A 25,104-nucleotide genomic window follows, 5' to 3' on the forward strand; every position below is an offset into this window, starting at 1 on the left:
TTGATTATGTTAATGTCCAAATTAACGAGGATATTACTTATTCACAAATAATATTTTGCGAAATTGGCTCATCGGCTTTCTACCTTTTCGGGGCAATTCGGGGATTCGTGCCAATGGCCCGGTGTTGTCTTGGTGGAAATTGAGCGCGGATGAATCCGACAGGTGAGTGAAAATTCCAACGATTGATACTGGAACGGAAACGCGTATACTATCCAGCTATCGTATATTTGATACAGGGAGCGATCGCGTTGCAGGCTCTGTTTACAGGCTACCGAGCTACAAACAGGTGTTTAATTACGTTGTGCAATGATGGAATTTATGCAAACAGAAAGATGATCTTGCATGAACTCATGCTTGTAGAGAGCTAATTTATAACCCTTCATTAATTACTTTACTAGAGCCTTATTTAGAGCAATATTTTTTTAATATCCAAAATTTTACAATTACACAAAGTGTGTTTTTAATCTTTACGTTTTCTTCGCTTTCATATCGCAATAAAAAGACTTGAGAATTTTTGCTTGTTATAAAACACGACGCGACGTTTTGTTATCTTACGTTTACTGGTACCTTGCAGAATTAATTGCTTCATTCACAAGGCATACATGTATACACGATCGCTTTCAGCATCGTTCCCGCACCTGTTTCCATCGTGCAGATCGATCGATAAAAATTCGAAATTTACGTGATAGTAACCGGGGAAATAAACGGCTCCTGATCCCCTTTACGTCCAGCTATCCGCATCATAAAACATACAACCGTATGCAATAATTCATCGAATGGCTCAAATAAATATTATCGTTGTCAGTCCAGAAAAAGTTGTAATAATAATGTTTCGAAGTCTTTAATTGTTTAATTTCACCTGTGTCATTGTTTATGCATAATTCACTAAGTTTCTTCATCATTTGGCGCGGAAATTATCTAAAATTCTTGTTAAACAGAAGACGACGTTAAATTGGAAACACCTTCAGGTTTCAATCCATCGATTCAGTCACACCATGTATAAGGAGAAAGCACGCTGTAGAAACTGTAGAAGCGAGAGGAATCGGCACGTGCTACGCGTCCGTTCGTGCGGAGTTTACCGAGAGACCGTTTAAACAAAGTTCATTACCTCAGGATCGCCTTCGCCAGTCGTACAAAGCGCGGTTGAGTCACATCGAGCGTTCGCTCATCCCTTCCGACCTTCTCCATTCTATAAGAGTCTCTCTGTCTTTTTACGTATTCACGAGACAATCGTCACGTCGAGACCGTTGAGATATTAAACCTCAACAGTATAGAACTAGACAAACGCACGACTAGCTTTACGCAATCCAAGATTTATAACTCTCGCAAAAAAAACGAATAAAGAAAAGAAATTAAAAAACTGGTTTAAGATCCGAAATGCATCTCATAATGGGATATATACGTACATGTCAAGAATTTCCAATATCGCAGACTGAATTTCTGTGCAGATGCCTTATGCTATACGCTCTTCTGAAAAGGTATTCTCATATTAGATAATCAAAAGCAACCGGTATCCATGAAAACTCGCAACGGGCTGAAAACCAGAAGCTCAGCTGGTTTTATTGAAACGGGGTTGGATTTGTGACTGAAAAAGGGGACGCGGCGCGGCGCGTACCACCTTTGGTTTTATTCAAACATATTCGTACTCCCCTTCATTCGGCATACCGATACAGTTCATCAAACGAAGAATCATCTTGGCGCCAGATGCTGCTCACTTTTCACGACCCTCTTAGTCGGGCTTTGGCCTGTTGTACGGAAATTTTCATCGTGCATGTATCGACAAATCAATGAATTTATTTAGCAAGGTATATGTTGTTCCTGCACCATCGTTTTATATACATATTTGTCAGTAAAATTCAGTACGTATGGAGTAAACACATGCATAAAAACATAGTTCGTTTCATTTCGTGAAATGTTTAACTACTTAGCAATTAAATTAAATGTCTACCAACATCACTAAATGTTCATTAAATGTAATAATTTTTGCAAAATTACACGTTACATTTTTAATCCATTTATATTCAGCTATATAACGCTTAATATGTTTATCTATCTAAATTTTTGAGAGGAACAAAACGATATTGATCAAATCAATCAGTGAAATAATTATTTATTTTTAGTCTATGAATTTTAAACTTTTCGCATGTAGTAGATAAAAATAGTATCGATAAAGAATTTTATTTTCTCTCCTACATAAATAATGTTTACGATAGATAGACCATTCATCCTGCACAGGGAACTTCGTGCAAGATCAATAAATGAAAACTGGGAACATCCGAAAATGAAAAGTAGGATTCGGCATATGTTTACCAGGTGCCAATTTTATGCAGGAGGGTGCAGACGCATCGAGAGGGCCCCAGGTGCCTAAATTGACCGACGATACTCGCCGAAGGCGCTTTCAATGGATTCCGATGTACGCATTTATTGCGGCGACGCACGCCGGTCATGCAGAAGCTATACAGCTGTGTGTGCCAGACGACAAAGACGAATTTGCAAAAGATAAAGGCTATTCTAAAATTTTAATAATAATACGCAATAAATACGCGATACAATAAATTGTGAAATAAATATATTCGTTAGAAAAGAGAAAAATATCACGAGATATTTCAATAAGTTTAGATTTTCTAAATTCCAAAGGTTTTGTTTAATTTTAATTTTAATTTTTATAACTATTTAATATGGAGGAAACATTAGATGTATCAAGTTGCAAATTGCCAGGCATATGTAGACTTTTATAATTGAGAGATTCGAAAGCCCTTTTAGAAAGAAGCATTATTAATCAGATGGCCAGCCCTCGAGCCATTGGCAATGTAGTTTGCGTGTGTAATTATGTAGACGACTACAAAAGGATTACGAATAGTCGTCTCACTAGCCATAAATAGGGCTTCGCTTTTCGACCACAAAACTAACAGCCGTTTTACGCCTGACGCCTGTTAGATCCAACTATTTACTACGAATAGAACTAAGAAAACGCTAAACATTGTGGTTAAACTCTGCTTAGGATTGGACCTGGAAACCGAGCATAAAAGTTCCCTTTAACAGGACACATTAGTAGTAAACGATAGAGAATGATTTAAATACAAAGTTCATCTGTATTTTCTAACTCTCGAGTGCAACAAGCGTCTTATTTTCTGTTGCATCGGTTTGTAAAACTATTTCCCAAGCTTGCTTTTGACATTTTCAAGGAATCATGCGATTTATCCCGATGCCCCGCGTCAAAAAATTTATTACTCGCCCCTCATCGAGCGGGGAGCCACTTCTTCGTCACAGTCAGAGATGTCAGCTGCCTCGTGGGGTACTCTTGGGGTACAAGCCAGACGCCATTGTTCGATTAACAATACTCAGCCGAACCGCTCACAACATATCCCATTCACATCGTCCACCCACCTCTTTATGCCGGCCCCGTGCGCCTTCTTCCTTCGCCGGCGGAAAGCAGGACCGGAACCGAGCTAACGACAAGTCCATTTGGTCTGCGGAAGAAGCTGTCACCCTCCCCGAGTCGGAATCCCTCTTTAAGAGGAGATTTTTCGAGATCTCTCCCTAATCGACGCAACCCGTTAATTTACTCCTCTAAGTAATTCGCATTTTATTCTTATTCGATCAAGCATGCATTTAATTCTCAGTTCAAGATTTCTTTTTATAAAAGATACGACAATGCAATCTGATATTTGATTATGAAAGCCTGACAAGTTGTAAATATCTCAGCAGTTTGGATACATGTGGGAACAACTGTCGGATTGTTAGAATCTGATTGTCCCGGTTGATTACTCGGCCGTTTACGAGTTTGGGGCAAATTGACACATTGTCCGCTGGGAACTCGGACAGTGGTCAGTCGATTGATAGTGCCTCATATCTTCAACGTCGATCTCATTGTGGTTACACATACAGCGTGTGATGTACAGCGACATATCAATACCCGTCGATCTCGCGAACTGCAAAGGATACAAAAAATCCCTCTTTTCAGGAAAACTTATCTTTATGGCTCAATGCACACGTGGTAGTCTCGTTAATGAAGCATGGAAGAGACGAAAGTCGTTTCTCATAAAAGTCAGCGGCACGCGCCACCAGGGTGTCAGCTGGTGAAGAATGCCGATCGGTACCCATACGTCCTCAATTTTACGCGGCGCAGCAGGTTTTTATCGCGACGCGATATCTTCCGTTTCCGAACTCGCTATCGAGATGGCGAGATGAGCGATGTTCCGGTTAATTGGCCGACTTGTTCACTCGCAATGAGTTCCATATTTTTTTTCTTATTCTCTGCTTTTACAGTTATATTAATAAACGAAACACGCTAAGTTTCTCCGAAGAATCGCCTCGAAGGACCCGACACGCTCGGAGATCTAGGAAGGGTCAACGCCCTTCGAGTTTTCAGAGCTCGATCTCTGTCGCTCTCCTTCTCTTTCTCTCAGCATCTCTTTCCTCCCCGTGCCATCATCATCGTCTTAAGTGTCTCCTACACCCTGTACTTATCCCCACTATGGTGCCCATGCTGCCACGCGCCAGCATGCTCCATTATCTTCCTACCAACATCTCGTTCTTTCTCTCAGCCGCTACCGCCGTTGCTCTCATCCCTCCTTTCCCTCTTTCACGGGCAGAGGCCCGCTCTCGAGGTCGAAATTCTCAACATCTGTCGTACCTCCTACCACCACCATTAATACGTTCACTTGGTAACAGCACCAACAACCGACAACCCTCGCCCGCTTCCTGTAATCCCCGAAGTTCTCTCGGATGGAAGCTCGAAACAGGGAGCTGCCGCGCCGTCTCGTCTGCAGAGGGATCAGCAGCTCGACTTCCCAAAGAGTTACTTCGTCCGCGAATTCTTCCGTCAGCTTACGATGTAACTGCCAGCCTCTGCTAGAACCGCGAGCCAATGTCGACTAAAGTATTCACAGTAACAAAAAGCTTCTGCAAGGAACTCCATGTCAAAATTTTCTTGCAACTTTAAGATACCAAGTCGATCCCTAGGGCCATTTGTAGAGGTGCACAGGATGTCTATCTATTTACCTATCTCGAAGCTAATCATCAATCATCATTCTGATCACTAGGACCCGATCGCGAACGACAAGCGGAACGGTCGTGCTTCTTGGAGAGCAGCGTATGCATATAAAGTAGCCAACTTGTGACGGTTCGTGTCACGAGAGCGACGGCACGTATGTCGATGTCGTTTAAGTGGCCGGCAAGTTTATTTCATGACCAATTCGAGACCACCTCATAATCAGGAGGCGATCCGAGAACGTCGGTCAAGCCGGAGCCGGCAACATCTGCCGGTTCGTCGTGGCAGGTGGCGACTTATCCTCCGCTCTCGTCGCTTGGTCTGCCTCTCGCAAGCACGCTCCCGCATTCGCTCCGTCTTCGTCGAGACCCGTTGCGATCTCTCCTCCCCATCGCTCTTACTCGTTCCGAGTTTCTTTCAGTGGACGGGCCACGCGACAACGGCACGGCAGGCGCGTGTCGGAATCGCCCGCGCGGCGGGGGAAGAATGGCGCACGCCGCGCCTTAAGGGAGGCTGGTGCACACGTACTTGGTTTGTATTATAATTATGCGTGACACAAATTCTTATTACCGTCGTACAGTTCGTTTTCATTCTGTGCTCTATCTTAAAGGAGAAATCGATTTCCAGTTTCGAGGAATGTATCGTTCTTCGATTCCAGTTTTACGAAACTATTTGTCATCGCGAACGAATCATGACGAGTAGGTAACCGAAAGAGAATAGTATTTGTTAAATTGTCAAATGCCTTTGGCACTTTGAGAGGAAAACCGAGCATCGGGAATTTTTTGTCCAATTTATGAACAAAAGATACGTGCGCACGATGTGACAGACTCACTAAACAGGTGGTTGGGAAAAAAAACATTTCTCTTCGAGTCATTCGGAACCGCGGCACTCGAAGAAAGAGCAAGCAACATGTCTCTTATAATGAGCCAGCTGGTAATTAATTTAACGTCGAACAATAATGTTCATACGTACGATGAAGCGAGACATTTCGACTCGAATAAATTATTAATATCGTTCTTCTTTCGACGTCCACGTCGTATAAGATAAAAGTAAAAGGGTTGATGTAAAAATTAAGAGAAATATTTCGTATGTCGGTTGCTCTGCTGGAAACCTGTATACATTTAATTGCTACCAGAGCTGCAATTATTTCAAACAGAAAAAGGAGCAGAACGTGTCGCGTACTATCTGTCGGTGTACGCATCCGCCAATGGAAAAAAATTATGTCAGGGAACGGTTCCAAGTGGTTGCCGGTGTACAATTACGACACGTGAAACAAATAGGAAGGGGAAGCGGGGCATCGAAGAGTTTTTAAAGTCGCCTTAATTTTAGACAGGCGCGGTCTAAATTTAGCCCCGTTCATGTCGATTATTACCCGCGCGACTTATCCCGGAAATTCATTCACTGAAGATTTTCAGGTCAATCGCAAGAAATCTCAAATTATTAGAAAGACTCAGAAAAAATGCGTTATGTAAGAATTATAAAATGTAGTCTTCACTTTGCATTAACGAAGCATAAGATATCGGGACAATGTAAAGCTCACCTCAAAGGGTTAAGCCGAAGAGGGAGCGAAAAGGATGCACTGGACAGTACTAACATGTCTCAGAATAGTGAACTTAACGTACCGTAAATTTCGAAGGGGAGGATGGACGTACACTTTGGATGACGAAGGGGTTAATTCTGATCATTAGCACTCGCTTGCTACGTGAACAATTGTTGTTGTTCCCACTGTTTGTTCCTGCAACCCCGACGTTGCTCGATGAATTATGACATTTCGAATCTGTGTACGCATGTTTCACCCCTTCAGACATTCCTCGAAAAAAAAGTCGTAAAAAATCATGGGCAGGGGCTTACATATAGATCAATAAAGCTGAATCTTGGAGGGTATAATCTTGGGTGCGGATCCGGAAGACACCGATTGTATACATGCGTTTCACATAGGTACATTATATTAAATTATCGATCGATGATTTTGCTCGGAAACAGAGAAAAAATTTTATTTTTAAAATATTGTTTTAAAGCACACACACATTTCTTTATATTATGACGCATACACACACACATATGTATATATGCGTCATAATATAAAGAAATTAATCGTGCTCAGAAAGAATATTTGTGTGTAATATATTTTAAATGTTTATTTAAAATATATTATTTTGTATCATAAGCGTAACAGAATTCGAATAGAAAATTTTTATGCATTTTCAGAATCATATTGCTAAAAAACTCGGTTCATACTCGCAGCAAAAAAGACAATGATTGCAGCCCCCTGCCTTCGAGTGAGCGTTTGTTTCTTCTCTTCTATCAAGTACGAGCGTTCCCTTGCGACCCCATAGAGTTTGTAAAGGGGTGGTTTCTATAATTGCGAGGGTTTCGAGCGTCATGTTATAACGAAGGATAAAAGCCTCTCAGCTTTTTTCGTCCCCTCGCAATCGATCCCGGCACACGTCAGTCCTGACATTCACCCACACGCGCGAAAACGTCCGCGTGCTTTAATTACAGCTAGCGAATAAGCTCGCATAATTAATCGCGAGGCAGACAAAATGAAAGCTCGCGTTTCGTCTAACGGCTCTTCGTGCGGTATCAATCTAGATTTCGATACAAACGAGTGCTTCATTTGAATGGAAGCGAAAAATGATTACTTTGTTACTCTCCGATAGCGAACCGAGCATAAACTTTTATTTTGAATGAAGAAACTAATGTGTTTCCGGCAAGGCGTTTTTTCACATGGATGGATGGAATCAATTGATGGAATTAAAAAGTGTTCAACAGACGCATCATCATTTTCAAGCGAGAACGTTTCATTCAACCGGACTTCGAGAAGAATGCTCAAAGTTAAATCGCGCATGGACATCCGCGGCGGTCAAAAGCGACAGACGGTGAGGAGCATGGTGGGCGGGCGGACGGGCGGATAGTTCCCAAATTGTCGTTCCCTCTTAAAATTAATCCACGAGGGTTGCAAATAGCTGGCTGCTTGACGTGCGGCCAATTGCTCCGCGCGCGAATCCCGTGGATACCGTCGCCACGCACTTTCGCCAGTTCTAACGAGCGGTGGACAGCGACGCGTACGCAAGCGAGGGATGAAGGGGGCGCATACGGAACGAGACGAGCGAGAAGAAAAGCCCGAGGCTTTGGCTTTTACGTCGACGGCGACGCGGACGGGGACGGATGGGAGAGTGGATGCGGGTCCGTGCCGGTTCGCGCCCCGTGGCACGACAGGAACCTTTTCCAATTGACGTCAGAGACACGCTCTTTTGCCCTTTTTTTCACCTCGCTCCTCGCCCCACTCGCCCTGCGTCGGGTTAAGAATACAACGTGGCGAGATCGCTCGCGCGCGCTATGTGTTGCAACGTACCGGACTGGGAATAGACGGTGGCCGACTACCGGCCACCGCGACTGAATCGACTTCGTCGGCTGTTGCTGCTTGGGTTATACAAGGTATCCCACAATTCCCGCGATCGTAATTTTACTGACGGACTTCCCGTCGAACCCGTAGTCGATCTTGCCTCAGCAAAAAGCTTGCCAAGTCTCCAGGTTAACGAACAAATCGATGAAGAAAGGGAGCTAAAATAGATAACAATATCACACCTTTCGGTTGGCTTCGAGTGACCCGTGTTTAAATAGAACTTTACTTCAAAATTTAGCTAATGAAGCTACATGTTATGTCGACAAAAATTGAAGAATTGCAAATAAATGATGATTTTCCATTGATGTTTTCGTTGAAGAGAGACAGACTCCGAATTGCTCGGAGAATCTGTCGTTACAAGTAAGCAGTGGACGTCTTATATAAAAAGATACCGTTACTGTATGAAATAAATATAATAAGGATCCCTCAGCTAGAGAGTTGATCGCGTAAACGATGATTTACGGCTTCGATTAAAGAAAGTATATCTTCGCGCATCGACCCGATACCTAGTCCCTTACCGGGTATTCTCGGAGTGCTACATACAAGCGACTCTCCTACGCCTCGTTATCTGGAAAGAAGAACCCCGGAATAGAAGAATGAAGGGGCGGATGTGCAATAACTGCGATCCGTGTGTATCTGGAGCCAAAAATAGCCGTCGTACTTTAAGGTACGGCCGTGCACGCTCCATTACGCGTTCGTACATGGCAAGACGCACGCGTGTTTACCGCGTGTGTCGCCGAACGACCTATGTACGCATCGAGCTACGGCATCCATTTATTTCCGTGTGCCGAGGGAGTCGTTTACCGACTTACCAACTTGCACTATTGGCTCTTTGTTAATGAATCGTAATTCAGAACGGTTGCAGAAGTTCGCGCTTATCAGGGAACTATGGGAAACTATAAGAAGTTGTCGCAAGGCACCGTTCCAGTTTATCAAGATCGCGTTAAATCAGCAGGGGGATAAAAATAGCGGACGTGAGGTTTCTCCCTGAACATGATCCGTAATGACCCATATCCCGCGATGTTCCGAACGCGCGAGTTTATTGACAGATCGTTGTACCAAAATGGATGCCACTTCGCTCGGATGCAGCGTGCGGAAATTGCCCAGTGAAATATGGGCGAATTTACGCTCGCACAAGTCCCAAAATAAAATCTGTTGATGCCTGTACGCTATCGAAATTTGCATCTCCATCGATGTTATACTTCCCCACCTTTGAGTTACCATCTTCATGGTAACGATCATCTACAATCTTTATCTTAATTGTTTAAAATCTTGTCATTCAGAGAATTCTACATACATACATTTTTTATGACGTGATCGCAGAAAACTCTTCAGGGAAACCTAGAAGGTTTCTTACCTTCTTCTTCGATTTCGTCTCCTCGACAGAAATTGGACTTTTCAGACTAACTTTTCATTTCGTCCTCTGTATGTGTGTGTGTGTGTGTGTGTAGTTTTCAAGTTTTTCTTCAACGTTACGTCTACCTAAGCTACCTGATCTAGTCATACAAAGGACCTGCTGCACGGTCAGGTTGGGGAGTACAATTCCCTCGACTTGCGTCGTCGAGGCTTGCACAATACGATCTTTCTATGAAATCGCACGGTTCAAGCGCCAGCGCTTTTCCGTATTTTCTGGCAAGACGAACGTCGCACAAAGGCGAATTAAAGTCCAACCTTTGGTAGCAAGTCATTGTGCAACGATGCCTGGACCGATCATCTTCGACATCAGCTGCGCAAAGCTGCATGGGGGGGGGGGGGACCTTCTAATTGAGATTTATAGATCTCGTTCTTCCTTTACGATCGATATCGGCCTTGTGAATTGAAAAATGCAGAAAGAGCAGAAAAAATCTTGATTTGCAGTTACGTGTAAATCTGCATTAATACTTTCGTTAGAGATACATTATTGTTAATAATTATTATTAAACGAGAAGAGACACTCTCGACAAACTTGAGATTGTGTCTGTTCAATTTTGCAGTCGCTTGTCTCGCGGACTGTGTGACGCTGATAGATAGCGGTAACGAAATTATTTCAGAGTGCAGCTAGTATACGATATCCCGAGTTGCAACGCAACCGGAATTGAATTTCCAGAGTCATTAGACCCGTGCCGGAGTGCGTCTCGTGACGCACGGAGACGCCTTTTTTCCCCGACCGTCGTGCAATCCCTCTTTCTCTCTTTGGGTCTCCAAAATGGCCACACGCAGCCGGCGTAGCGTCTTCTTGGTATAAATACATATGAGAACTGGGTCGCTGCCCTGAACCCCAGCCGTCATATACTGTCTACGATTCTCCTTCCTCGTTAATCCCCTTCTCCGGAAGTGTCGTCTACGAATCTCGAATGCGCGCATCTATCGCGATTTATCGGATAGTTTAATGACAATTTTAATATTCATTAAATTTCAATTAATAGCGTTATAATACACCTAAAAAAATAATTTAGGCTTACAGGTCTTTTCCCTAACAACACAGTGTTACGTTACGATACATTTGCTACAAAAAGAATTCTTGTTAACTTAAAATTCGTGTCATCTGTTTTATCCGGAATTTGTGGTTTTCTTTTCCCTATTCTGAATTTTTGTGTGAAGCATGTTCAATGAATATCATGTTTGTCACAGTATTACTTTCCGAATACACATATCCGAGTATTCAGTCATGACTGAAATCATGTATTGATACGAGAAAAAAATATGTTCCTCGACCAACCGCTCGCGTGACGTCGATTAGATAATTGGGAAGGAGGACCGAGTCTGTCGTGGATTTGTGCGGATGTGCAATCGCGGTTTTACTGCCTTCGAGGCCTGGCCTATGTCTGCCATATGACAATACCATCTGTGGCCCAAACTGAGTGAGCAAGGTAAACCGATGGACGGATCCTGCGATAGGTAGCTACGTGGTACGACGGGGATGCGGGAGCATCTTGCAAGCCTTGAAACCCAACCTTACGAAATGGAATCGAAAGGTGCGCCCGGGCGGAGGAGAGGCGCCGAAAAAATGCAGCTGGCAAAATATCGTATGCCGCTGACACGTAGTGCGTCCGTCGCGTGTTGCCTTGAAGAATAATTGCGATGGCTCGTCATGTTGGATTGTCACATCGTAACAAAATGCATAAAAAAACTCGAATAAATTACCTTGTCTTTGTGCATAAAAAGTGTTGAAATATGTCAAAGATTTTTAGATTTTCAATTCTGTTATTATGATATCTCGTCATTATTGTTATTATAACTTAGCATTTGATGCATCGACTATTCGTAATCTGAGCTCTTCTTAGTCCTTTCATTGTGTTAAAGATTGGAAACTTTATCAGTTAAAAACAAAACTAATGGATTTGACTACGTCTCTATAAATATTGATTTGTATTAATAATTACCAAAATTTTAAAGTTTTATCAAATATTTCGGGGTACAAATATTTCAATCTTCTGTTAGGAGAAAAATCCATATGATTACAAATATTTCAAATCTTCCTGAAAGTCTCCGAAAAAATTCTGTCAAAGTTCTGAGAGATTTGACGAATTATTTTTTTCATTCATTACAAAATAGAATTTAAATGAGAAGACCTTCATATCTTTGGGAAGGATCTTTCTCAAGGACGTTCTCGTTCTTCAATTGCCTTGGAGTTTTCAACTTACATATGAGTGCTGCCAAAATGTAGTTGAAAAATTATAGAAAATGCAGACAGTTACCTCAATGATTAGAAAAGTTTTTTGCGAAAAAATTTGATTTTTTCGATAAAAGAGAGGAGCAGTTTCTTCCTAAAGAAGCCTGACCTTTATCTTATTATCAACAGAGCGATGAATCTCACAGAACAGATGTCGCCCCGGAACGGTGATAGTGCAACATGTCGGTAATAGTGAACACTACAAAATTTATTTATTTTTTACATAAACAAAAAAAAGTACTAAGTATATGGCGTACTACATAGCGGATATTAACTATTGCGTTGCAATAAGACAAATGTTTATCATGCAAACTAAAATAATTAGAACCAAAGAACAAAACTAACAACTAAGAACAAAAGGATTCATTAAAGTTAAAAATGCGAAAAATGCTGAAACATGCACGCTTACACATCGTGCATATTTATATTTGGTTTTCTCATATTCTACACTAACTCATCTAACCTGTACTTTTATATATATCATGGCTTTTAGCATATTCAGTGCTTTTCACGTACACTTTCGCGTTTGTTATCAAGCGACTGTCAATCAGCTGGCAATTCAATAACCTTCCTGAAGTTTCAAAGCATTTAAATTCGCCACGACTGCACGTGGCGAATTGCCACACGAATATCAAACGTGGAACGGCGCATCACCACGGTAGCCGACAAGAGTGATAATTTTCCTTCCCGTCAGAAGAAGCCGAATTCAAAGAAAACGCGATAACGAAACGATAACGATCCTCCTCACGGATGATTCATCTCGTAATCGACGTTCAACATTGCCTTAAATCGAACTGACTCTCGAAAATTCCCGAGAGCAATGCTCATTGAGAACGCGCTAAGAAATGAATTACAGGAAGTAAGAGAGGGGGCGGGAGGTGATTACGATTATCCCGTCGCGGACATAACCTCCTAGTATTCGGTTCGCGGAGGGTCCTTCGGTGCCCGACAGGGGGGTCGACGGGAGTCCCATCGCCGTCGCTGGACGTCGGTGGGTGATCATCGGCGATCGATCGCCGTCACGGTTGACACATGTCAGGCACGCTCGCGCGCGCGCGCGCAGGGAAAAAAGTGGTCGGGCCGGCACGCGATCGTGTATCGCGGGGGCATTGTGATTCGAGGACTCACCGCTGTGCCCGGTGTTGCTCGACGATTGGCCCATCGTCGTCGTTGTCGGCCCGGCGACGACGGCGGCGGCGGCGGCGGCGGCGGCGGCGACGACAGACAATGGTGTCAGCTCTAAGGGCGGCGGTGGTCGGGGGGCGCACACGAGCTCACGTGAAAAAAGCACGAGGGCATGGGCACGCGTAAAACGGACACATCTTTCCGCGGCGCGGATCACTGTCAGTCACAGTGCATCGTGCGTGCGTTGGCATCCGCAGTGTCGCTACGCGGCGGCAGCGGCGGCGAGGCGGACGACCGCTCGTGCTCGCTCGCACCGCTGCGGCCGAGCGGGCGGCGCGAGGTGATTGGCCCGACGGCGCGGCGCGCATGCGCGCCAGTTTACGCGCGGCTTTGAACGCGCGCGCGAGCGGCGGCGCGCGAGCGTTGCCGCAGCGCCGAAATTGATTCCCTCTCGATGATGCAGGTGTGCCGCGCCGGATGCTGGCCGCGTTTTTCTCGTCCCGCGGCTGCGAGGAGCGAGGCACTTCGCGCGACCTCGATGCGGGATTAATGTCTGGGCTGCCTCGGGCGAAAATCATCTTCAGTCGCAGCCACGGCGGCTTCTGTGGAGATGCAAATGCCTGAACAATTAGGAGATCATTTTTCAAGTTCACGTGTTCAGAGCCGATCTTGAGCTTGATGTACCTTTTGTAATGCACAATTTTGATGTCTTTTAAGGGGGGAGCCTGCTTTAGAACGCTGAAAATAAGGTATATTTTGCGAATTGTTTTTGGAGAAACTATACAGCGGATCATTATAAAACTTTGATGCATTTATTAGTACATGTTTAAAGATAAAAAAAATTATTTTTCGATTTGAATATATCGCTTGTAGAGGTCGTCCTGGAGAAATCTTAGTGCAGCCGCGTCGCCGGCATTGCAAATTGGTGAGCGTTCTCCTGCCTCCAAATTTCGTCTAAACTGAAAAATTGAAATGTGTTCTCGTTATTTATGAATTCCCATCGTCGATGAACCAAAGAGAGAAGAAAAAAGTTGAAAAGTGCCAAAATGGTGAAGCTTAGAACACAAAAGTACGATTTTTAGGCAAAGGTTTTGAACTTTTTCATGCAAAAATAATTGTTTAACTTAATGTTTTTATGAATATTAAAGGTTCATCGACGATGGGAATTCATAAATAACGAGAAAATATTTCAATTTTTCAGTTTGGATGAAATTTGGAGGCAGGAGAATGCTCACCAATTTACAATGCCGGCTGCACTAAGATGCCTCCAGGACGACCTCTACAGGCGATATATTCAAATCAAAAAATAATTTTTTTTATCTTTAAACATGTACTAATAAATGCATCAAAGTTTTATAATGATCCGCTGTATAGTTTCTCCAAAAAAAATTCGTAAAATTATACCTTATTTTCAACGTTCTAAAGCAGGCTCCCCCCTTAACAGTAACCCTCTAATTGAGGTTTTTTTTAAATAGAGATGTCTGATCTTGTCTCAAATTTTGTAAATAAAAAATCCAGGCAACGTTTCTCTTCAAGCACGTATGTGCTGCCATCATTCTGTATTTCCAACAATTGTATTCCGGGAAGAAACGTATTGTTATTAATTAATTGTTATTTATTCTTATCGTAAATCGTACTTCGCTGACTTCAACGTTGTCGGGGAGACAATGTTGCGCTACATACCGGTTTAATTTCCCTCTCGTGGACATCGGCAATAAAATTTTCTAGCATACGACAGCGCGTCGTTGTATCCCGCTGCGTGCCATAAGGACGGCAAGGAAGATAATCAGGCGAGGAATCAAATTTACGCTCGTCGCGCTATTTTTTCGGAGCACCGTATCCGTTGTAAATCCCAACTACGCCCTTTATTCGCGTGCCGCACGTAGATGTTTCCGCGTAGAAACGCAGCAGGATCACGCGAGTCGCCCGTATAAAAAGACCGGCTCACGGCCGGTCTCGCGGCGTGTCCTCGCGTGATCGCTGGACAGCGAAGAATGGCAGGCTTATTGATTCCCGACAGCGGCCGGCAGTGGCAGCCGTCGTCCGAAGTCATCGATCACCCATAAATCCTCCTGCGGAGGCAAGATCGAGGTCTATACCGCGTCGGGCCGATCGCCTTGGTAACCGGCCGTCAAAACACCAAGGCGCTAGTACGTCAACGGGCGTCATCGCGAAGAGCTTGCTCCGTCACTAGCACTCCGGTGGATCGTGGTGCGATCGTCTTACCTTGCGGCAGCGATCGCGAAGCCCGGTTGGCGCGGTTGGAGAACATCGATTCGCGACTGAGATGACCGCCAGCGTGGAATCCGTTCGGCGTCACTCGGAATGTAGAAGCTGACGTCGACGAGAGTGCGATTCCGTCGGGAACGGGCGTCTCCGGGTGATTGAAGCATGAACGCAGGGAATCCCTGGACCGTTCGCCTCGCGCTCATCATCTTTGCCTTCTTCCAAAGAGGTCGGTATCTCGACTAAAGACCGTCTGTACCGGGTGCAAACGCGGTCCCCGATAATGGGGACGACGTTACCGATCTGTCCTGATACCGCGATCATGATACGCGTTATCAGGCACGCACAGTGCGAAGATCGAGAGCTGCTCGCGCGAGATCCGCGAGATTCGAGTGGCGGGATCGATAAACTGGACACCTTTTCGTTTCGAGGACAGGTCGTTAATGCGCTTAACTGCGGTGTATAGTTTGTGCAATTTTCTAGCAAAAATAGATCGTGCTGACGCCGCCCATGCGTTGAAATGCTTTGTCGATCGCCGAGGTCTTTCTTGCGACGATGTATTATAATTATAAAAACCGCCGGCGCACAGTGGGGAATTTTGTCAAAAAGCTGGTCAAAAATCGAAAAATGAAGTTTCGAGTTAGGGTCTATTGTCCTTGAGAATCGATAAAGGACTGTTTCCTGGATAGAATCCCGTTGCCCTTAGTCCCCTACTGTTTTAAGTCGAGCAGGTATGTCAGTTGAAAGTAGGCCTTTATGGGCGACACACGTTTCTCACGCATTGCGTGAATATTTTCATTGAACTTTGAGTGTTAATAACTTTGTAAATAAAAGTGATAATCAAGTTCTGCAAAATGGATGCTCTTCCTGGAGGATTGTAGAAGATTTTTCTTATTTACATTTTTGAAATAACGCTTGTCGTGTTTGTTTTACGACACATAACGATAGTCCGACAAAGTTTATATTTTCCTAAATTAATATTTACTTCGTGTAGACTTTAGTTGCAGGTCCCGCTAGATCCCGCGTTCTTTTCTTTTTCATCTTGTAGTCTATACTATTAGCAACTAAAATTCACAATAATTAGCTGCTACTATCTGCTACTCTTGTTATAAGGTTATTACAACCACCTTATTACTTTTCTCGATATATCTCGAAAAGTATTCGAAATATCAAAAAATGTTTTATGGTAAGTTTCATGGTAAAAACGCCCGTATTTAATGAAGTTAATAAAATTTTTGAAAAACAATTTTTTACATAAATTGTTTACATAAATTTTTGAAAAAATTGTTTTAAAAAATTATTAAAAAAATTTTTATTGATGTCATTAAATAGAAACATTTGTACCATGAAATTTTTGTATAAAACATTTTGTACTTTTTTGTTTTTATTTTTTTTAAACTTATAAAAATAAACTCTACCCTGCACCATTATTAAGTCTAACATTATTTTTCCAGACATTCTCGAATCTGATTCGTAATCGGCAACCCCAAACATTCATTGATATCGATATTGATGAGTATTTCATGGTTCGCTACACTATATTAAGACCGCCATTTTGTTTTTGCAAATTTACATATTGGATTCGTGATCAGCAACCTCGAAAACATAAGTCTACCAAGTTTTGTGCAAATCTGATGATTCCTCGATTTACGGCCACGTTTCAGCGAAAATTCCCCACTGTGCGGCGCTTGGTTTTTATTATCTTATCGCCTATAAAATTTCATACCTGACGCAAACCACGTAAAACGAAGAAGTTTGCTAATCCGTTACGGGAGAATATCAGTTCAATGTTCCCTCCGATGGTGAACAACGACCTATCTGGTTCGCAGGGTGGGCCATCGACTGTTTCAAGTGTGTCTCGATCGATGGCGACAACAAACCGTGCGATGACCCATTTCACAACAATGGGAGCCTTGCTTTCTTGGAGTCGCCCTGCTTGGGAGGCCGAAAAGGCCGGGATGGCCTCTTTCCAGCGACAGCTTGCATCAAGATTGCCGGCGTATACGGTAAACTCTCCACGGGTAGATGGAACGAAGAATCCGATCTTCGTGTATTTCTTTCTAAATCTCTGTTCCTTAATTTGTTGCCAAAATCGATCATGAACATCCTATTGGAAAATGTCTTGCATTGAATCGTACACGTAATACGATCAAATTGATTGCGTCACAGATGAGTCCGGCGTTTCCTTGATGGTGAGAAGCTGCGCGTTAGACAGTGGAACTTTGACAACCGATTCCGAGATTATCAGAATGTCCCACTGCGGTGGTTTCTACTTTGACGACAAGTAAGACAACCGACAATCGAAGCGAGTTAAATGCAAATTCTTTTCAGCATTAAAATAATTTTTCAGTCATAATTTTTACGATTTCGCAAATATCGACGACTGTTTTGCAGATACGTGCGGGGGTGCGTGCAGTCGTGCAGCGATGCGGACGCGTGCAATGCGTCACCGAGGAAACTGGCGCCTCTGTTCGCGCTGATATTGCCGATTCTCGCGGGACTCGCGTAATTCCCGCTTTCTGCGACTCGTTACAACAAAGCATATGAATGCGACTGATAGTCCCTCGGAAATAAAGTGATCGGGGGCGAGCAAGTGGACCGTGCAGGAAATTACGATGTACCTTGCGACCACGGACGTTGTAGTGGATATTAATGTACGACCACAATTAACGGCGATCTTTCATTAATCATAATAATTCTTACGATGCATGGGAAGCAGACCACATAGTGAATACTGCCAGGTTTTACGATTAAGCTTTAGTCATTATATCGCAAGCATATAGTCCACGTCATTTATTCTGACTATCATTAGCGATATGTATAACATAATATTGATCATATAATAACAGCTTGATATCAATAAAGCGTATATTGAAATATATTGTTAAGTGCGTGTTCCCTTATTTTCCCCCTCGCAGAAAGTATGCAATTTCAAGCAACACGATATCTCTATCGGTTTTTGTTTTGCGCAAATTAATCGAGTTATTTCTTCCTTTTTCTCTTTTGGATAGTCGATGAGAGGGTTTTAGCCCTGATTGTGAAATTTTTGTGACAAATTTTGGCAGGGAGGGAGTTTTTGACCATGAAAAGCCGGATAACCAGTGCTTCCGATCAGTTCGTAAATTTCTTCTGGCGAGTTGTCTGTTGGCTATGGGAAACTGTCGAACTCATTCTGATTATCGTACTAGATTGCTTGGCCAGGCTAATTGAACTGGTACTCGTGATAATGAATTTGATATTTCAGGTAATAATCTCTGTTTGCATTTCAAAAATATGGTAATTAAATAAAATAAAAAAATGAATCATATTAATTTGAAATAAGAGTCATAATAAAAATCGAAATAGAATTTTGAGTCAAAATAGATGAAACTATGTAGCCAGTGTAAGCCACTGCTACAAAAAGTGACAAAATTTCCAGATAATCAGCTTTCTCAGAGACTTGTGCATCGACGCGATGCAGACGTTTGCCAATGTTTTCCGAGGAATCGTTAAAGTCATTAGCAACATCAGCTGCGACGATGTTGAGGACTTTGCCTCTGCCTGTATCGCCGTCATTTTGTGTATCGGAGCCGTCAAGATGTTCATGAATCTTCTAAAGAGGGTATATAGCGCTTACATCTCGCGATAATCATTACCATCAACAGCAGATTAGCAATTCACACGATAATTCAATGATTAGAGGAATAAGAGACGCTCATGAATTAGTAAACAGCGTGTACTTATCAGCCTTGAATTTCATAAAAATCATACGAAACGTCACCATTCATTTACTCAAATAATGTACTTGTTTCGTAAAATAAGCGCATTATTTTATTTCACGAGTCAAAACCAGAACAGGATATTTGCGTTTTCACGAAAAAGAAAAAGCTCATTGTTTTAAATCGATTGTATTTACAATATCTTTCAATATCAATATTTTCTGTAAATAGAACATTGCACGTATCCTGTTTCGGCTTGTTCGTCACATATATTTTCATCTCAGTGCGACTTCCTGCAAAAATGTGGTACCATGCTTTTTAGAATTGTCGAAGGTGGCGAAGTGCAGGAACTTTAAATCGTTCATGCGCGTGTCTCGCGAAGAATATCGCTGCCACGTGACGTGCGGAGGCTGCGGCGCAAAAACCAGGTAAACTACTTGGGTAGTTACTTCCCCCCCGGGTTTTATCGACTTGCAAGTACGTAAAGATTCGCGTTAACAGTTCCTATGAATCGCGCATGCATTATCTGGTTTTTGATCCGGCAAGTCGCGTTAAACATCTGATTCAATTCGTCATCAACTTGTTATCAATATATCAACGATCAATTCGTTGATTATTTAAAATTATACGCGCATAAACGTATGGACTTACCTGATGACAAAATTATTTCGTTGTAACGGTAGCCGAAGTAAAATGATTCCATTGCTGCGATCACCATATCATCCGTAGAACACTTATCTTCACCGTGAACCGCGAAAAAATTAATACAAATTGCGATGTGAAATGTCAAAGTGACGACTGTCTCGATACTTAACGTCGCCGCGACAATAGTTGGCATTCGTGACTAAATTTCAATGTCATGTTATGTACTTCAGAATCCCCACACGAAGCTGTTCAACGTGTTTGGACAAAGCGCGACGCCAATTGGCAATAACAACAATCCGGCGACAAAGGATCATGATCAGGATGTGTGTGTCCCCGAGAGAAGGATAAGTAGGAGGATGAAGCAACGAAACAACAGGCGCTACCGATCGATATCGAGAAAGAGAAATCGAGACGCGTAAAATCGTCCTTTTCAAAGCATAAATATCTTTATCGAGTATTTACAGAAACGTTTATTATCCGTAACAACGTGTATATCAAATATAGCTCGCGTTGTATAAAATATATAACTTACATCTTATTATATACATAGTTAAATATATACGCGCGAAAAGAATTATCGCTTTACTACACGCTGTTTTCTCACTTGCGATAACATTGGCTGAATTTCTCGGTTAAACGACTTGACAAAATTGATTTCTGCAAACCTCCTTCATACCTAAGAAAATATAACAAAATACCTCGAGAGCAGCATTCGAGAAGAAAAATATATATTGATTGATATACTCCGCTTTTGGACACCAAGTCAATAAGCAAGTCAGTTTCCTTAATCATACGAAGACGTATAAAATATATAAATTACAAAATCTTATATTCTCTAGACGAAGTCATGGGAGAAACGTCGCTATAAATAGAAAACTCGACTCTGAACGAGGTTCGATAATACTTTCATTGCGCTATCTTTAACCTAAATATATATATATATATATATATATATATATATATATATATATGAAATGATATGAAACGTGATGATCGTAATATCGCTTTCTTTTCGATTTTTAATCGTTAATGATGGTGATGACCAAGTTATGCTCCGGCCAAGAAAACGTCTTTGGCAATTGAATCTGTAACAGGTAGAACGACAGATTGATAGAGAGCGGCGAATACGTGTAAAACGCTTCGCTCAACGTTATCAGGAATCGAGATTTTAAAATTCTTCAAAACTCGTCCAGGACTTCCGCAACAGCAAGGCACCTTGATTGCACACCTGAAACCATCGTGACGATAATAGACAATGGCATTACCTTGTCCGGCGTGTTGAGAACTTGAAACTCTCCGGCCATTCTCCCAGCGAGCTCCTCCGAGAGCAGCACCTGCAGCCACGGACCCCGAACGGCATACGGTTTCTCCTCAGTCACGAACGTACCCGTGACCGACGGCGCAACTATCGTAATGGCCGAGTGCGACAGTATGGACTTGAACGTGAAATGCCTGCCGTGCATCACGCGTCCTCTGCAACGTCAAAATATTGCATTATTCATCGGGCGTCGCGTGCGCGCCAGCAATGCCTCAGCAGCAAATTTAGCCTTCTAACGTGACTAACTTTATCGCTAACGGCAGTAACGAGCCGGCCTCGAGATTGAATGTCAAGTGTAGCCCGGACAGGAATCTAATACTAGTTTCTTCGACCATGTTGCTCTCCTGCTGCTCGCACGGCGACAATCTCTCCGTTTTTACGATCGGTTTCACATCCTCCTTCTCTTCCTCGTCCTCCTCGTCCTCCTCGTCATCGGAATCGTTCCTCTTCTCCCTGTACCTCTCCGCGCTTTTGTCGTTCGTTATCTGCACCCACCTGCACAAACGTATGCTCTTCAATTTTTATGCAAGTCTGGCTTTTGAGGCTTGTTGAACAACTAACGTAGTTGTTAGACTCACCAACATTTGGCAGACACGCCGCTCGTGTTCGATCCGTCCCTCTCGATGCCACACTGTATCTTCTCCGCTATGGTCGGATCGTCCTCCATGGCAGATCGCATCCTTTTCATATTTGTTACCAGCCACGGACCGCAATCCCGCGCGCTCTTCAGCAAGTTAACGACACCCAAGCCGTTCCAGTGTTGAGCCGCTTGCAACTCCTCAGAAGTAACACCGACGATTTGAACGAATGATACCTGTTTCCAATAATGAGAGATCGTCAGCAATTCATCTTCATTTTCATCAATATTTGAGGTGTTAAAGCGCATCTGCAATTTTTTTTAATCATTGCGCTAAAGGCAATCAGAAAGGGAAAGAGACGAGCTTTATTCAATGTAAAGATTCTTTAAAAAAAAGTAATTAAATTGCCATATTTATGAATATGGTCTGAACTTTTTTCTACGTACATCACCGTGGGGTGTAGAAACCGACGCTGGCAGTTGCGGGTCCTGTCCCATTAAAATCTGAGTAATACGACCATTGCCGCCGTCCAGCGCGGCGTGCCAGGAGACGTGATCACCCGGCATCAACGTGTTTGCGGAGTTGAAAACATATTTGGCCAATTGCTGCATCACGTTCGCTGGCCATGTGGGTGGCGTCGTCTCGTTCCTCTCGCGGCCGAGCCGAAACGTCAACTCGAATCCGAATCCGCTGGGACGACCTGGACCAGGTTTCGGATGCAACCGACCGTCACCGTGTAAATCGGATAATCCAAAGCTGTAGTCAAATCAGGCATCAAGTCAGACATCAAACTAAAATAAAGATCTCTGTTACGGTCTCCCCGTCTACAAGCATCGATCTTTATTAATCATATCGCGCAATCATTTTTTAAAATTAATTCGAGAAGAGAGAAAAATAAAATGAAAAAAAGAAAAAGGAAGAATCACAAGTTAAAAGAGTCACTGAACGCGACAATGATGAAGGAGATACGCATTTTTATAAAATATTATACAAGAGAAAATCTCGCAAAAAGCGCGTAGACATTCGGTCAATGGCAAAGTATAATTAGACGGCGCAGACGAGAAAGGGGAAGTCCGGCGCTTCTATTTCCAACTCCCCGCACTTTAAATGATCTCGTTCCTGTTGCACCCTACACAATATCTATATATAGAGAAACGCGGCGGAGTATTAGGACAGCTGTTTGAAACTGAAGAAGCCGATGTAGAGGAAAGGAAAAAAAACCCTCCGCACTCTTTGGCGGAAGGTGATTCGTCACTCGGCACGCAGATTCCAATAAAGTATCCGGAGTGTGCTCGCGTATTTTACACATCTGCCACTGTTCGCATTCCAGTTCAACTACTCCAACTACAACCTCTATTGAAAACAGATTGTTTAAACTGAATATTTAAAAGGTATTTGATTTCGTGTATGAAAAAAATGCTACTTCTTATAAAAATTTTAATCTTCAAATTAAAATCTTAAACAAATTTACTTGGTTTAGTTAACCAGCTTGAATACAATGTTTATTCTTCTAAGATAAATCGCTTAATGACATTCTAGATCTAGGACGCATCACGCGGATTCTGGGAATACGCAAATGTAAAACTCGTACCTGACGTAGTGCCAATGCGGCGGTACTCCGAATTCGGGACATCCTGGATTCGCGTACATGCTAATGTAGTCGAGAGGATCTGGCCCCCCTAACCTGAAAGGGAAACCCGCGGAAAATTCGAGTCAGCTGACAGGACATCCGGTTTCGTGCGTGCAAGAGGGGGCTAAATATAGTCGTATTTCTCGTGAGGGAAAGAATGAAAAAACGTGGTCTTTAAAGAAACTTACTACACACTGTGGTTTACAAGTTTCACATTAATATAACTCAATTTATAACAATTTACTGAAAATTTCAGTGTTTCGGAAGAACGACTCTAATCATAACAATAAATCGTAACAGAAAGGTAACAAATGGATACAAATCAACCGAATATAGCTCAACAAAATACAAAAACCGAAATTAATTTGTTCATCAAGTCTTATCCAGAAAACAACACACAGAAATTTCAGAACGCATCGACGTGTACACAATCATTGCTCGAAATGTCATTATACTTATATTATCTAGATTCTTAATAAAAGTAAATTTATCGACGTTTTGGCTCTCGGAACATCATGCGTGAGACCAATCCGTCTTCCGTGACAGTGTCGTTGGTGCATCTGTGTGCTTGGCATGTTACACGTACCAGTGCTTGACAATCGCCGTCACAGTCAGCGGATTTCCTTGGTCGGGGTAAATCTGCTTGCAGAGGCTGTGCAAGGCGTCCAGGCCCGGGGCCCGTGGCGACGGCGGTGGGGCCTGGATCGGTTGGCAAATCGGGAAACACCTCGAGAACTCCTCGTGCTCGCGCATGTTCGTGCCGTACATAAACCCGGTGGTGTGCACGCCGAATGCGCTTTGTTTACTCGCACCAGTCGTTCACTCAACGCGACATACGCACAGAACGCACCAGCGGTAGCAACACTGACGAAACAAAAGCACCGATCGTCTCTAACGAGTGTCATGTGAGTACGAGAGGGTAAAAGCGGGCGGCGGATCGACAGCACGACTCGCAGCGCCTCTGCAGGCGATACGTACCACTAGAAAGCGCGAGCGCTGCGATTGGCTCCGTAAAAAAACATAAATGGAGAAATAATTTTAAAAAGTATAGAAAGATTAGACAGCAAGAAATGCAATTCGAGAAATATCAAGAATATTTCATACAAGTTAGGATATGTTGAATGATATTTATAACTAGCAAATTAACGCTAAATATCTATTATGATAATTAGTTACATATATCTCATGTAGCTAACATAAAAACTCACTGAGGTACATAATAATAGCAATACAGTAATAATAATTAATTAAACCATACATACGAAAATTAAATTTTATTATAATTAATTACGAGTGAAAAAGAGTCAATTCTTTAATGCGATAATATCTCATGGCGATATTCTCAGCTGCTTATGTTCAGTTTAACGTAGTAGCCTTTTACGAATGCACGCAAAATTTAAATCATTCCCATTTAAATCCAACAGCACTATTTTTCATACGCACTGCATCACGTGCAAAGTACCGTTTCATTTTTTCATGGTCTGTATCACAGTCTTGCATAGATTATCGTAAATTATCGATAATAAAAGAACGGCCTGATAGCTGTCAAAGTAGAATTATTTTCGGTACTGCGATCGATGCCTTTCAGCATTCTTCAATTATCATCGTCAGTCGCGAGATTTCAGCCTTCAGGTTCATCGGTCCATCGCTAACAGAAATACCTCATTGGTTCAATGGTGCTTTTCGGAGCTTCCCACACGCGCCACCGCGTCCCGACGCGCTGTACCAGTTTACTCCGATTCGGTAAATCAGAGTAAACGAACGGTATCGTGCGTTGCGTTCCGAGAGAGAGCGAGAGAGCGAGAGAGAGAGAGAGAGAGAGAGACGAGACGA

The 25,104-nt window shown here is 42.8% G+C and overlaps 4 protein-coding genes across 6 annotated transcripts in view; 2 read left to right on the top strand and 2 right to left on the bottom strand.

Moving 5' to 3' along the window:
• Positions 1–13,444, bottom strand: part of LOC105276170 (protein neuralized) — a 48,863-nt gene extending 35,419 nt beyond the window's left edge. Inside the window, exon 1 of the mRNA XM_011333613.3 lies at positions 13,180–13,444. Within this exon, the coding sequence (XP_011331915.1) occupies positions 13,180–13,213 (34 nt within the window). The 5' untranslated portion in view covers positions 13,214–13,444. The remainder of the gene's footprint in view (positions 1–13,179) is intronic.
• A 1,792-nt stretch (positions 13,445–15,236) lies between these two features.
• On the top strand, positions 15,237–18,281 carry LOC105276192. Its single transcript, XM_011333626.3, has 4 exons — positions 15,237–15,631; positions 17,232–17,408; positions 17,572–17,686; positions 17,797–18,281. The coding sequence occupies exons 1-4, from the start codon at positions 15,568–15,570 to the stop codon at positions 17,909–17,911; spliced, it is 471 nt and encodes a 156-aa protein (XP_011331928.1). The 5' UTR covers positions 15,237–15,567; the 3' UTR covers positions 17,912–18,281.
• A 133-nt stretch (positions 18,282–18,414) lies between these two features.
• Positions 18,415–20,311, top strand: LOC113562082. Its single transcript, XM_026970269.1, has 2 exons — positions 18,415–18,646; positions 18,821–20,311. Exons 1-2 carry the CDS (start codon positions 18,485–18,487, stop codon positions 19,028–19,030), a joined length of 372 nt encoding a protein of 123 aa, XP_026826070.1. The 5' UTR covers positions 18,415–18,484; the 3' UTR covers positions 19,031–20,311.
• LOC105276206 (suppressor of fused homolog) lies at positions 20,188–24,929 on the bottom strand. 3 transcript variants are annotated; one of them, XM_011333661.2, is made up of 7 exons: positions 23,858–24,039; positions 23,233–23,325; positions 22,088–22,397; positions 21,642–21,877; positions 21,310–21,558; positions 21,011–21,218; positions 20,188–20,830 (listed from the first exon to the last, which is right to left on the bottom strand). In XM_011333661.2, exons 1-7 carry the CDS (start codon positions 24,037–24,039, stop codon positions 20,765–20,767), a joined length of 1,344 nt encoding a protein of 447 aa, XP_011331963.1. In that variant the 3' UTR covers positions 20,188–20,764. The 3 variants fall into 3 exon arrangements, with proteins under 3 accessions (XP_011331963.1, XP_011331954.1, XP_011331970.1); XM_011333652.3 differs by having other exon boundaries at positions 20,192–21,218; positions 23,858–24,929; XM_011333668.3 differs by lacking the exon at positions 23,233–23,325 and having other exon boundaries at positions 20,192–21,218; positions 23,858–24,929.
• Positions 24,930–25,104: the final 175 nt, after the last annotated feature.

Source organism: Ooceraea biroi, chromosome 6 (genome assembly GCF_003672135.1).
Source record: "Ooceraea biroi isolate clonal line C1 chromosome 6, Obir_v5.4, whole genome shotgun sequence".
NCBI lineage: Eukaryota > Metazoa > Arthropoda > Insecta > Hymenoptera > Formicidae > Ooceraea > Ooceraea biroi.

Coding starts and splice junctions, on each gene's coding strand:
- LOC105276192 (XM_011333626.3), top strand. CDS start 15,568: ATGAACGCAGGGAATCCCTGGACCGTTCGCCTCGCGCTCATCATCTTT. Junction 15,632..17,231: donor CTTTGCCTTCTTCCAAAGAG/GTCGGTATCTCG, acceptor TCTGGTTCGCAG/GGTGGGCCATCGACTGTTTC. Junction 17,409..17,571: donor CAAGATTGCCGGCGTATACG/GTAAACTCTCCA, acceptor ATTGCGTCACAG/ATGAGTCCGGCGTTTCCTTG.
- LOC113562082 (XM_026970269.1), top strand. CDS start 18,485: ATGAAAAGCCGGATAACCAGTGCTTCCGATCAGTTCGTAAATTTCTTC. Junction 18,647..18,820: donor TAATGAATTTGATATTTCAG/GTAATAATCTCT, acceptor CAAAATTTCCAG/ATAATCAGCTTTCTCAGAGA.
- LOC105276206 (XM_011333652.3), bottom strand. CDS start 24,039: ATGTACGGCACGAACATGCGCGAGCACGAGGAGTTCTCGAGGTGTTTC. Junction 23,326..23,857: donor ACGGCGATTGTCAAGCACTG/GTACGTGTAACA, acceptor TTTCCCTTTCAG/GTTAGGGGGGCCAGATCCTC. Junction 21,559..21,641: donor GGCGTGTCTGCCAAATGTTG/GTGAGTCTAACA, acceptor ACGTTTGTGCAG/GTGGGTGCAGATAACGAACG.